General features: G+C 42.1%; 1 protein-coding gene across 2 annotated transcripts in view; it reads left to right on the top strand.

Annotated features, from left to right (window-relative positions):
- ADAM17 (ADAM metallopeptidase domain 17) overlaps positions 1-14,448 on the top strand; it is a 56,265-nt gene that overhangs the window by 36,082 nt on the left and 5,735 nt on the right. For both annotated transcript variants that reach the window (XM_074991240.1, XM_074991241.1), the window contains exons 9-17: positions 1,862-2,006; positions 2,598-2,686; positions 4,940-5,092; positions 5,998-6,197; positions 7,390-7,493; positions 8,225-8,359; positions 9,881-10,011; positions 12,036-12,114; positions 13,654-13,742. In XM_074991240.1, the coding sequence (XP_074847341.1) occupies positions 1,862-2,006; positions 2,598-2,686; positions 4,940-5,092; positions 5,998-6,197; positions 7,390-7,493; positions 8,225-8,359; positions 9,881-10,011; positions 12,036-12,114; positions 13,654-13,742 (1,125 nt within the window). The remainder of the gene's footprint in view (positions 1-1,861; positions 2,007-2,597; positions 2,687-4,939; positions 5,093-5,997; positions 6,198-7,389; positions 7,494-8,224; positions 8,360-9,880; positions 10,012-12,035; positions 12,115-13,653; positions 13,743-14,448) is intronic.

Below are 14,448 nucleotides of genomic sequence, written 5' to 3'. Positions count from 1 at the left end.
AAAATATGAGAACTACTTTTTTACCATACGAGATCAGTCTCTGGTTGCAAATGAAACTGCTTTTCTTCCTCTTCACTATGTGATATTTCTACCTAGGCTGAAGGCAAGTGACTTCATTATAAAAAGTATTTACTTCCAGAGTACAATTAAGTACAAAACAAATAGAAATCTTTATATGGTTATTGAGACAGGAAGGCCGTCTTGTGATTAAAGCACTGGCATGAGACTAAGGAGGTCTGGTTTCAGTTCCTGGCTCTGCCAGACTTTCTGCATGTCCTGGCTCAAGACATTTGATTTCTGCATCTCATTTTCTTGTCTGTAAAATTGGGCTGACAATACTTTACTATTTCACAATGAGGGAAAAGGAATATATGGGAGGATACTAATTTAATGTGTGTCTGCGTAGTTGAACTTGTTTCGTGTTGAAATTCTCCCTACTATCCCATCTTCTAAGTTCCCATCCAGTTGATCAAATTTGCCATGTGTCTTGGCCTTTCAGGATTGTGTACCTGTGGTATTTGTGTTTTTATTAAAAGTTAAAATGTGTTATATTCCGAGGGAGCTCCAAATATACTATACATCTCATGAAAGTATAAAGACATGTCCCCTTCCCGGAAGAGCACATGACTGTATTGACATGATTTCCACCTGAAGTGGGTTATAGATAGGAAAGAGGAGAAGCAGAAGACGGCTAGTAGAAAGATCGTGAAACTACTCAGGCATACCATTGTTGATGTATTCAGATCCCTCTTAAAACTTGCTTCTACAGTGATGCTTACAAGGCTCTTCTAAGGCAGGCATGTCAAACTCAAAGCCTACAGAGGGCCACACAAACAAAAACTGATAGCTTTCAGGGCCACCAAAGAAAATTTACTTCTACTGGAAAGTTGTAATTATGGATTATGTTTTAGGTACGTTTTCTAATATTTTTTTAGGTCTTGTTTGAATACAGTACAATAATTTAAATTGAGACTAATGAATTTTATTGTTTTACAATTTTATTAATAGTTCATAAAATTTGATGTGCAATATTATTTGCTCATGTATAATAATTTTTAATTTAAATATAAATTTAAGGTACTCTGCACCCCTGCTGGCTCCCACCTCTGGGGCCACAAAAGAATTTGATGGGGTCACGTGTTTGTTTTAATGGAAGAAAGAGTCAACAGAAAATGCCAACCATCCAGAAGTGGACATAGTTTATTGAGGACCCATGTGATATCTTCAACTTTATCCTTTCTCTCCCCATTTGCCTACCTGGTGCCCTTGTTAATAGTATCGTTTCAATACGATTGTGTGCTCCTACTACTAGTTCTTCTGAAGTAACTAGTGTATTTTGCAATGCCAAATGTGATTCAGTAAATTGCTGAAACAGAAGTGGAAGTGTGCACTGGGTCACCATGTATGTTGTACATTGAACAGAGATGCCAAGGAGAATGTTAGAATATGGATTCAGCTATGCTCTTTTTCAGCAGCAAGAGTGGAAGCAGCAAATTCCTACTGCCATTGAAGACGTTCTGTAGTGAATTCTTGTAATTCTAGCTGTTAGCCAAGCATTTGCTGTTTTGAAAGATGTCCCTTGTAATAGTTTTGCCTTTCCTCCAAATATGCTGATGTATGAGAATCTAAACACTGTAGATTATATTCTGTCAGGAGTTGATAGTTAAAACTAGGCCAGACCAAGTACTAGAAAATATGAGGGGACTCTCCTGATGTGATCTGGGGATGGAGCCTAGTTCTTCATTTAGTGTGATAGAAACTGAAGCTGGGAAATACCTGGCTCGTTAAATTATTTTTTTTCTTCTTTGAATCTTTTCCATACGTGTAAAGTCTTTGTCTAACACTTTTTTTTTTATTTTAGCAATTTAGCTATGATATAGCTGAGAAAGCTGCTCATGTGTGCCTTGCTCATCTCTTTACATACCAAGATTTCGATATGGGAACACTTGGACTAGCGTATGTTGGATCTCCCAGGCCTAATACCCATGGTGGCATTTGCCCAAAGGGTAAGATTTCCACCTCTCCACACCCCTATTTGTCTGTTGATGATTTGTTTTTGTGCCTCCTTCAATTCTCCTACAATTTTAGTAGCAGTGTATATCACTTAAACATTCCCTAGTGACCAGTTAGGAATTGAAATAAAAGCTGCATCCTAGGCTGCAGATAAATAGGAGACTTGGATCGAGTACAGCAGTTAAGTTTCCTGAACTAATAGGCTGAGTGAAAGCCATCCCAGTTCCATTTGGAGTGGCTAAAATCTTCATGTGCTGCTTTTGTGTCCTGTCAAAACTTTGCAATGGGAGGGAATCTATCTTCTATCACTTAAGCCCTTATATGGCCCTCATTATTTGAGTATCTGAGTGCATCAGTTTTTTATTCATTTATTTATGTTCTGACTGCAAACTGAGAGGAAGGGGACTCGTTTATAAGCCTTGCAAGTACTGTAATGTTACAGTCATTTATTTACAAGGTCAAAGAAAAAGTCTATCACGGGGTTTTCGTTTGTATTTTAAACAAACAAAAAATCTGTAGAAATCCCAGTTATTTTTCTTGTGCTATTTGAGAAATTTCACCATCTTCCTTCTTTCTCTCTTTAGCTTATTTTAGTCAAACTGCCCAAAAACACATCTATTTGAACAGTGGCTTAACCAGCACAAAGAACTATGGCAAAACTATCCTCACAAAGGTACTGTAAAGTGAACGTGTACGGGAATGTATTTGCTAAACATATGTTCTGCTGTTAGTCTTCAGTGCTATAGCCAGAGTGAGATGCACTGGCTCCAGGATGCCTGTTTGAGAACTGTTTGTGCTCAGTCTGAGTCCCTGTGGACAGGTATCTGTGGTGCAAACAAGCCATCATAACTGTTGTCTTTGCAGATAGAGAGAGCTAGGACCAAATGGCTCTGGAGCTAGAACGAATCAGACGCACGGGTGAAGCAGTGAGAAGGAAATGTTCTGCCTTTGATTGGGCTGACCTCTTCTATTGATAAATAAGGCTATAAGCCTCCAAAAATGAGAGCACAAAATTCATACCAAATGTGTGCTTACAACCCGCCCCTCAAAATCAAAATAAATCTGAAGACTAAACTTGTAGATTGGCAGTGGAGTGAAGTTGAATATTGCCGATTGTTGTAAGACAAACTGTGCGACTCTGGAATTTTATACTTCTCTAACGTGCTTCATTTTGTGGATTAAGCATGCCAAAGCTATTTTTACCTGTCGGGCTATATTCTTCAGGTTGTCCAGCAGAGATAAGTTGGATCCTTGATCTAACCCCTCAGTCTTGTTTCTGCTCTTGAGAAAACAGACAGGTACAGAATAGCTTCAAATTGCACTGACATACGGGCCGGTCATGGAAACAGCTGAGTTTGGTGGCATTACGTGAATGAGTTGTTAGCCTTATCCCCAATGTAAACTGTCTGGGCTTTTTTCAGAGTTGCATCATTTGTTCATTATTTTGTGTCAAATAGCTAGAGGCTTGGATGCAGAATTTATCAAAATTTGAAAGCATGAGGGGTTTGGGATGCTTTAAAAAATGTTACAGTAAGGGTGCTATTGATGGGAAAAGCATGCTTCAAGCCAAGGGATTCAGCAGCAACGCCAACACCCTACCTAGTTACAGTGCCACTGGCCTCGATATTAGAGCAGTTGCTAAAGTTTTGCATTTGAGTAAAATATTTTCTAATGTGGACTTTAACACTACTATAGTTAAACCCTGACTTTAAAGGAAGCTTCTAATTGGTGTCAGAATTACTCTTGGCTGAAACTTGACACAGAAGCTGTCAAGAAGAATGAAACTTCTCAGAGTTTTGAAAGAAAAGCAGTCATTGAATCTTTAACTTGGGAGTGCTGTGATAGGGCTCTAGTTGTCATCTAGTCTAGTGCTTTGGTTACAGGTGAAGTTGAGTTTGGCCTGTTCCTAGTCTGTCACCAAACCTTGGGATGGTTTTGCACAATTGTTCATGCAGATCAGTCAGGACTTGGCACAGTTCAGTTTTGATGTGGAGCATCTTGTGTAGTGTCTGTTCAGGCTATCCCTTGCTTCCAAGAGCACTAAAACTCACAAAGGAAATACCAATCACACACACAGTCTCTGAGGACTGCTCAAGTCTTTCACTTGATATATGATATAATGCATAAGCCCATATGCCAGTGTCCCAGCTCCAGTTTGGCTGGTCATAGTCATTCAAAGCTTCCTATGTGTGGAGTATCACAAATTGTTACTCTGACAAACTCTCTCTTGCCCCCTTCCTAGTTACGGTTTCCTCCTTTGTTGTGTGTGCTGTATCCAGCCAATACTCCCAGCACTTAGCTATTCTTTCTTTGCTGGTATCCTTTTTGGTCTGAGTTTCCCCTGGTGGTCAAGTGGGGGAGGTCACATAGGAGCACAAGCTGGCAAGAGGTGGAGGATGAAGAGGGAGGGTTTCCGGTAGAAGGTTTGGAATCTTTTGTGCAGAGTGAGTCCTGCATTACCTCTCAGCTTTTGAAGAGTCACTGTATGTTATTTTCTAGCATTTGGCGCATCAAAATGTGAATTTAGTTAAGGTTCTTACTGACCACTGTCTATTCAGTAAAAATAATGCATGTTGTCAGAGGAATTAAATGAAAATGTGACACATGCACAATCATTGTGCTGTGATGTTTCTTTAGGAAATAATTTTCTTAATCTTAGTGATCAGTGGCTTCACAGTGATGAATGTTGAGTTCTTCTATACCCCTGCAGCATCTGAACCCTGCTGTAGCTGATTGCTTTCAAGTTTGCTGATCTTATAAGTCCTGGCTTCAGTTTAGCATTCATATGGCTACCTAAAGGGTTGTTTTTTAATTAAGTGTATCTCTAAAGATCTAGTGATCTGGAATTACTTAGATACTCCCACCCGCCCACCCACATTGTATGTTGATATTGACTTTAGATGTGTTTTTCTTGGTATCAAACAAGGAAGCAGACTTGGTTACTACTCATGAACTTGGACACAACTTTGGAGCAGAACATGATCCTGACAGTCTGCCAGAATGTGCTCCCACTGAAGACCAGGGAGGAAAGTATGTTATGTATCCAATTGCTGTGAGTGGCGATCATGAAAACAACAAGGTAAATTTGCTTTACCTTCCCCTATCCCATTACAGTCAACAAGGACTGACCCAGAATCTTCAATCCCAAAATACAAGTCCATAGCTGCTTAACTAAGGCTCTCTACTTCATCAAGTAGCCAACAGGTGGTTAATTGCTTGAACAGCCAGTGGACGGATGCTCATTATATATAAACATACATCTCAGTTTTAGGTAGGTTCCTCCTAAATGCCTGAGAGTTACAGACATTGAAGCCCTACTAGGGTGATATTTTGTTCACAAATTGGCTGCCTTCAGTTACAGTTGTCGGCAGGAATCCAGCTTGGATCTGCAGCACCAGAACACAGGCTTCTAAATAGTAAGCTGTTGGTCACGGCTGTCATCTCTCCCTCTACTGGTTAGCCCCGTCACTGAGCTAACATGTATTCATCTCCATTAATCTTTTAAACATCATAATATCCTTGAGGACATGGTACTATTCCTATTTTATAGACAAAGAAACAGAGCGAATGACTAGCCGGAGGTTACTGAGAGCACTGCAGAAGCTTAAACCAGGGTCAGAGAAGTCTGTTACCCTTTTTTACAACCATTTCTTGGGATCGTTTGTTCCACCTGAAACCCAGTGCTTGCAGGAGGGTTGGATTTGGCCTTGGAATCCCTCCCGACAGTTGACCGTACAGAGCTGTGCATATGTGTATCGTTAGCTGTTAATCACACTACAGCAAAGCAGTTTTTCACCCCAAGCTACAATTTCCTATGTTACATTTTTCCCAGCTACTGTGGTGGCATTATAAGTAGAGCATATGTTTCTTAAAATATCAGAATTGGGGATCGGGGGTGTGATGGTGTCAGTCTCGGGTGTGTTCTGGTGAAAGGGAGTGATGTATTTCTTCTCAGTGCTGCTCTTTCCACTCATGATTCTTCAGCTGTTCTCAAGCTGCAGTAAACAATCCATCCACAAGACCATTCAGAGCAAGGCCCAGGAATGTTTCAAAGAGCGCAACAACAAAGTGTGTGGGAACTCCAGGGTAGATGAAGGTGAGGAATGTGATCCTGGCCTTTTGCACAAGCATAATGATCCCTGCTGCTCTGCTGACTGTAAACTGAAACAAAATGCAAAGTGCAGGTAAGAGTCTTGTAAGCCACGGCCTTGGTTGGAGGGGAAGAGAATATGGGTCTGGGTCAAAAACTTGTTTGCAGTGCAGCAGCATGCACTTTCTACTTGGCAAATTTGCTTCTTGGGAGGTTTAAGGACTCCAGGATAGAGCTTTGGTGCATGTCACTACTTGGTAGCCTCAGTGTTAATTGATGCGCTAGTATTGAGATGACTTTGTTCTGTTGCCTTGCTGGGAACTGCACATCAATGAGGTGTAATGGTAAATTCCATACCCAAAAGTCAGAAAGTCACAGTGTTAAGATCCCATGTTCAACCATAATGCTGCTTCTGCATATGAATAGCAAGGCAGTCTAAATACGTGGTTGCATATTATTCAGGGCCCCATTGTGCAAGCTGAACAGTGACTGTGGTATCCGAGCTCTGTCTTTATTGTCCAGCTTGCGTACACAGTTCAGATCTGCTCTCATTTACACTGGAGGAATTGCGCTTTAATCATTTTAGTTTTGGATGAGACATGAACGTTTAGCCCTTTCCTAGCATGGATTTCATTTTTAACTTACTTACAAATGTGGATTTTTAAATATTTGCATTGCAATAGTGGCTGGGTCCTTCAGGGGTGAGGGGTGGTATTCCATTTGTTACACACTGAACACAAAATGGTCCTTACCCTCAAGAGCATAGTCCCACTGAACAAGGCTGACAAAAGCTGGGGAGAGAAAACGGGATCAGAGAGATGTGAGGAGACTTGACCAAAGTCACCCAGCAGTTCAGCAGCAGAGGCAGGAAAAGAACCCATGTGTGCTGGGGCTGTCCAGTGCCTTGTTGAGAAGCCCAGACTGCCTCCGTACGTAGTGTTGTATGTGTGCTTATGTAACCCATTCTTCAGCACTCTTCAGAAAATGGGGGGACCAAGTATATAAGAACAGCTACACTGGGCCAAACCAATGGCCCATCTAGCTCACTAACCTGTCTTCTGACAGTAGTCAGTGCCAGGTGTCCCGGAGGGAATGAACAGAACAGGTAATCAAGTGATCCCTTTCCTGTCACCCGTTCCCAGCTTCTGGCGAACAGGTTAGAGACAACAGCCATGCCCATTCTGTCTAATAACCATTGATGGACCTATCCTCCATGCTCTAATGTTAGCACTCATTTATTTCTTGAGTAGCTAAATATTCCTCCTTTCCCTCTACTCTTCTCTCAGTGATCGGAACAGCCCCTGTTGCAAAGGTTGCCAGTTTGAAAGTGCTCAGAAGAAGTGCCAGGAAGCCATAAATGCTACTTGCAAAGGAGAGTCCTATTGCACTGGTACGCCCTTGTTATATTTCCCTTACATGTGCAACTGAATGTTGCAGGCTTAGGGCCCTGTTTTACTAGCTTTTGGTGCCTTTTCTACAACTCGTATTTTCTTTTAACCTTCAGTTAAGCACCAAGAAACTGTCCTACAAATGAATTGTTTAGTTATTGTCCGAGAATTGTTCTGCTGTCTGCAGCTCCCTGGGACCTGGGTAATGGCATTATTGTCTTAAATTTAAAAAAAAAATAAGTCATGAGGAGGCACAAAGTGTGCTCCTGAATCTTGTCTGGTGGGGTGACTCTGCTTCCTTGCTTGTTTCTGACTTCCCTTTTCTGCCTCAGCCAGTATGTGATAGCTGCTCTGCTTGAAGATGAGGAATCTGCCCAGACAGTCACCTTTCCTAGCTGAGGGCTGACTAATCCTAAGATTTTGTCTAATGTAGGAATTATCACAGTATCTGAATTCTGTGAGCAATTGTGTTGTCATTCTCTTCCCCTTCCTTTCCCCCCACCCCCGGGGCCCCTTCCTTCTGGACATCTGCCAGATGTACTGCTGCTCCTCAGGGTGCTAGGCAGCAGCCCACTAAGGGTGACCAGAGCCTTGCTGGGAGAATGGGCTACTGGGAGTTGCTATATAATGAGCTCCTGTGATTCAGTCTCCTCTCCTGAGCAGAGAGAATGATCTGTGCCCTTGCCAAACGTGCGCTAGTGCAGCCATCCCTTCTAAATGCCATTTGCTGTAGGGAACAGCAGTGATTGCCCGCCCCCCGGGAACGCGCCTGATGATACGGTCTGCGTGGATTTGGGCAAGTGCAAAGATGGTGAATGTGTTCCATTCTGCATGAGGGAGAAGAGCCTGCAGTCGTGTGCGTGTAACGGTGAGCAAAGCAGGATAGCCGGCTGTCCTAGTCATCGTGTTTTTTCAGGGCCCCACTGATCATAGCACTGCTCTCATTTAGATTACAAGTTATCAGTAAACGTGTCCTTGAAACCTAGATCAGGGTTTCAAACACCCCCCCCTCCCCCGCTTCAAAAAATCCTTCTAGTCTTTCAGCCCTTGTTTTCATTTCCTATGTGAGAAGGGACTGAGGAGCTGCTCTGACATCTGGGCTGGAGCCCTCACAGCACCAAATAGGCAGGGTTATAGATGAAGCTGATAAACTGGGGTGAACTGGGAAGTAGAGATGTCTACACTTCCCCTCAGCAAGGCAAGCTGGGGAAGGAGAGTCTGACAGGAAGCTGGGAGGTTGCTTCTCCAGCTGCACAGAGCATAGAATTGCCAGCACAGCCTGCAGCTGAGGCCTGTAGCATAAGCTATTGCCTGTGGCAGCTCTACCAGTTGCTGACACAGAAAGGACATGTCAGCAGAGTTACTGCAGTCCAGTACATGACCCTTTGGCTCAGCTGTGGCTGGCTCAGATCAGCTGATACGAGCTCGGTTGCAGAGCTGTAGAATTGTAGTATAGATATTCAGGCTGGGGCTGGAGTCTGGACTCTGAGATCCTCTGAAGGGAGTGAATCTCAGATCCTGGGCTTCAGCCCAAACCTGAATGTCTACACAGCTCTTTTTAGCCCTGCAGTCCAAGCCTTGCAAGCCCCAGTCAGCTGACCTAGGCTTTGAGACTCAGTGCTGTGGGGTTTTGTTGGAGTGTAGACAAATACCCATCTTTAGTGCAACGTAGCAGTTGGTAACCAAAAGGAAAGGTAGCAGCATGTGACTGGCCAGCTTTACGAAGACCACCACATGCCACTCTTCTAGGCAGAAGTACAAGTTTGATTATTGTGCTAATGGAAAGAATCCCTGCATGCATGTGCCATTAATAGTGCTGTAAAATACAACACCCCCACAACCCCACACACGCTTTCCTTTTCCCCCTTTCCAGGCTCTGTACAATCCCAGGGCAAAGGTCAAAAAATGACTCTATCTCAGACCCCGGCACTGATTTCCTCATAGCTCAGTCTGTGACTGCTCTTCTCATCTAGATGGCTGCTCAGAAGTTTGACAGGACCAGTAGGAAGCTTTTAAAATGCCATTTTTCATGTGGGTGTGTGATAGGGCTCAGGTGCCTTTGAAACCTTTCACCTGCCCTTCCCAGCTGAAGGCTGCGGTCGTTTAACTTTGAGAGCTGAACAGAAAAAGGCTAGAGCTCTCTGCATCTCCCCACCCTGCTGCATGGAGCATCTTGGCAGCTTCAGGCTCCAGGTAGGCTGAGGAGCTGAAGAAGCTACTTTGTGTGGCTAGAGATGACAGAATTGTCCATTCCACACACCATCTGCTGGGAAGGGGCGTGGTCAGCCTGGAGACTGGGAAGAAATACTCTGTTGCTCAGTAACTCTTGGTTATGGATTAAAAATAAGTGTAAGATCTGGGGGAAAATTGTTTGCTGCTTTTGTTTTAGAAACTGACCATTCCTGCAAGGTCTGCTGCCGGGACGAGCATGGCAAGTGCAGTCCATATGTTGATGCTAATCAGCAGTTCCTGTACTTAAGGAAAGGAAAGCCATGCACCGTGGGATTCTGTGACATGAATGTGAGTGTTCCTGGCAGCAAAATGCCCCCAAACGTTCTCTTACGGAAGAATAGGTTTTCCATCTAAAACTTGGGGAGCCTTTCCTCTTCATATAACCTACTTTCTCTTCCTTGTGCTTTCATCAGAATAGCCCTACACCTGAAGAGCCCTTCTGCCACTGAAATGAGATCTCATTTTTTCAGCTGCAGCAGAGAGGGAAGTCCCTTGTACAGGGCACCTTGAATCTCCATAAATGCCCTGCTTTTTCACACCTGATTGACTTCCTCCTATGCATTGTTCTGATCTAATGTGCTTCTGACAGTGTAACACCTGAACCTCCATGAATGCCCTTCTTTGTTTTTTAATTTCACACACACCTGGCTTTTTTTCCAAAGACCAACAATAGGCATTTTCATTCCCATGTCAGGGTGGCAGTGTCTTCTTGATGCTTCAGTGGAGTGGATGGATGAACTACAAAAAGACAAGCAAATGAGGAGGAAAATCTCCATTTGTCATCACTTATTTCTTCTTCCAAATCAATTTCTACACTCGACCTAATCTGTTGCTGAACGGTGAAGTCTCCCTCTACATATATACTGGTTGAACCTCTCTTGTTTGGCGCTCTCAGGACCTGACCAGTGCTGGACGAGAGAATTGCTGGATGACTCAATATTTTCTGGCACATTACCAGTGCTTCCACTCCTTACTGGGTGCTCAGAAGATGTTTGGGGGTAAATTACAGCTAACTAACATCACAGAACACTGAGAGCCAGGACTCATGGCTGCAAACAAACTTTATGGGACTACAGGAAACTTGGCCACACCCATCATAAGTGGTTGTCCGGTTACTCCAAATCCAGCATGATTTTAGTTTTGCTGGACAAGAGCGTTACGGATAAGAGAGGTTCAGCCTGTAGTGGCTATTGTATGAGAGGAATTGGGTGGAGAGGAATATGAAGCAAAAATCTGAGTAGAACAATATTTAGTACTGATCTAGAATTCAATGGGTAAGATTTTCCATAGAGACATGGATGACTAAGCTCCTTAGTCCAGTTAACTGCCAGTGAAACTTCTGCTGTTTAGTGCTTACATCACTTTTGAAAATTTAATCTTCGGCCTCCTAAGCTCTGTACAGGTATTAATTAACCTCAGTCATTAATTTTCAACAAGTGTTTAGTTGTATTAGCTTTAGGTTACAATTAGATTCTAAGAGCTCTTTTTAGACAAACCAATCAAGCTATCATTATGTACCAACAATGCCCAGATGCTTTGTATATTGGACAGACTTCAAACTCTCTTAGACAAAAAATTAATGGGCGTAAAACAGACAAAAACACTCCTGATTACAAACCTTTCAGTCAGCACTTCAATGGAGTAGGCCATTCTGTTAATGACCTGAAAGTATGCGTTTTACTGAAGAGGAATTTTCACAACAGCTTGGAAAGAGAGGCTACTGAACTCTCTCTCATATTCGAATTTGACACATTAACACATGGTTTGAACCAGGATGAGAATTTTCTAGCTCATGACAGGGGCTCTTTTGCATTATTGGCTTTATCTAATTCTTGACACCCCCCTCCCCACTGCCCCTCTTCTCTCTGATTTGCTCACCTTGATAATAGTTTTCTGATTTGTCAACCTTGATTACTATTTTTGGTTCTCTGTGCCTTAAATATTGAGTCTGTTCTTGTATGTCTATGATCTGAAGAAGTGGGTCTGTCCCACAAAAGCTCATCACCTAAGAAATTATTTTGTTAGTCTTTAAAGTGCTACTGGACCACTTTTTTGTTTTGGTAGTATATAGACTAGACAGCTATCTCTTTGTTACCAATCAAAATAGGTGGGCTTCTGTCAAGGCAGTGATTTTAGCTAGTCAGAAATGGACCATGGCATTGAAAAACACTGTAAATTCATGTTCTGAAACTATGCTGAACACGTTTTGACTTTGTGGTTGTTTCATATTACACCTTTTCATGTCCTGCAGCCAGAACAGTTAAAATTCAAATAATGTAAGCTTCTTCTCTGACAAATGTTTACTTTTGCAGGGCAAATGTGAGAAGCAAGTGCAGGATGTGATTGAACGATTTTGGGATTTCATCGATCAGCTTAGCATCAATACTTTTGGTAAGTTAAACAATCCAACTGTTTTTTTTTTTTTAAACTTGCTGAGGTTACCTACATTCCCAATTACTTCTACCTTGAGGGCACAGTGAAAAGAATCAGATTGGCAGCTGATTGTTCTTACTTGTGAGAGCCAGGTGAGGACTCGTGAATGGCTTGCCCTCCGAGAAATTACTGTTTGTATCTCAGAAGATGAGATTGTGTAAGAGTTGTCTTTTTAATGGAATTTAGTGCATCCTATGAGAACTGAAGATATTTATGACCTTTACGAATTTTTAAATTTGCAGTTAGCAAATAATGGAGTAGGAAATGCAATAAATCTGTGTATTTTCCAAGCATTTAAGAAGGATGATTATGCTCCAAGAAGCCTGTGGTTTAATAATAAATGCCACAGGATAAAGTAAAGCACTTCAAGCTGAGTAGTTATGCTGAATTCATACTCTCCTCACATGGTTCGTTAGTTGTTGCCACTGACCTCAGGCCTTAAAAACAAGGGCTGTGTCTACACTAGCCCAAAACTTCGAAGTGGCTGTGCAAATGGCCATTTCGAAGTTTACTAATGAAGCTCTGAAATACATATTCAGCGCCTCATTAGAATGCCGGAATCTGCGGTACTTTGAAATTGACATGGCTCATCCAGACGGGGTTCCTTTTTGAAAGGATCCTGGCAACTTCGAAATCCCTTTTGAAGTTGGTGGGGTCCTTTTGAAAAGGAGCCCTGTCTAGACAAACCACACGGTGGTGAGCCGCGTCAATTTTGAAGTGCCGCGGCTGCTGGCATTCTAATGAGGTGCTGAATATGTATTTCAGCGCTTCATTAGTAAACTTCGAAATGGCCATTTGCATGGCTATTTTGAAGTTTTGGGCTAGTGTGTATATATAGCCAAGGTGTGGAGTTATGTTCTGGTATAACAGCACTCTGCACTGTGTTGTCACCACATCTAAAGATATTAACTACATGATAAGATAACGGTGTAAGTGCAAGGTAAATGCCATGTTATCTGCAGGGTTAATTGTATGGTTTTCAGTCCTATAAGATCTAAGAACTGCAGTTTTACCAGTGATTAATTTTAAAAACTACTTAGTAACATCAAACAGAAGTATTGTCTGTCTTGATATTTTGAAATAAGCATCGTATTAGAGTAGGCATGTGTTTTGTTGTCTTTCTCTTCAGGTCAGAGTTTGTGAACTGGCATGTGACAGGGTGCACAGTAATGCAGGGGAGACCTTGGAGAACTAAGTGTACCTGGTTCCCAGTCTGCTGCTGTGAAATGTTGGGGAATTATGGTCTCTAGTTCTAAAGAATTAAAGGGTGCTTAGAAAACAATTTGTGAATCTAAGTATCTTGGAGGTTTATCTTTCTACAGTCATTTTATATGGGCCCATCCTTCAGCCCTTACCCAGTTGAACAACCATTTGACTTTGGTGGGGTTACTCACAGGAGTAAAGGTTACAGAATCAGGACCCATGTTTATGTTCATAAACAGGTTTTGTGTCTTGTTTTCTCTCGTAACTAATTAGTTTGGACTTGATCATTTACAGGGAAATTCCTTGCAGACAATATAGTGGGCTCCGTACTTGTGTTCTCTTTGATATTTTGGATTCCTCTCAGTATTCTTGTCCATTGTGTGGTGAGTAAACATATTTTGAGGGGACCTACCAGTTTGCATATACTGTTGATGAAACTTATTTATACATATAATGATAAAGATCCAGGTGGTCGGTTTTTAGCAGAAAACAGCACATATGTGGGAGTTTTTCCTGTTTAAGAAATATTAATTTGGGCCCCATTAATATTTCTTAGGAAAAACTCCCACTAACTTGTGTAGGGCCATTTGTAATGTCACCAAAACACTGAAATACTGCCTATTAACATTTGGAAATTGGATCAATGGAGAAATGTTCAGCCCACTCTGGGATGTGTATAACTTGGTCTTGTCTACAGATACTAAACAACTCCTAGAGATGGGTATTTGTGCTTGTCATGAGTCAGTAGCACTGAGTACTCAGGGATAGCTCAGTGGTTTGAGCTTTGGCCTGCTAAGCCCAGAGTTGTGACCTCAATCCTTGAGGAGGCTGTTTAGATGTCTGGGGCAAATAGATAAACAAAAAAACAAAAAAAAATTTGTGAGAGATGGTGCTTGGTCCTGCCAAGAGGGCAGAGGACTGGACTCGATGACCTCCCAAGGTCCCTTCCAGTTCTATGAGATGTGTGTCTCCATATATTTATTTTAATTTTACTGTAGAATCATACATTTTTCTGCAAACCTCTCTAACATTTCAGCTACATTTGCAGGCTTTAATTGACAGCTCAGGACACCAACAAAAAGCTGTTAC

Source organism: Carettochelys insculpta, chromosome 3 (assembly GCF_033958435.1).
Source record: "Carettochelys insculpta isolate YL-2023 chromosome 3, ASM3395843v1, whole genome shotgun sequence".
NCBI lineage: Eukaryota > Metazoa > Chordata > Testudines > Carettochelyidae > Carettochelys > Carettochelys insculpta.
This window is presented reverse-complemented; position numbering and strand designations above follow the sequence as displayed.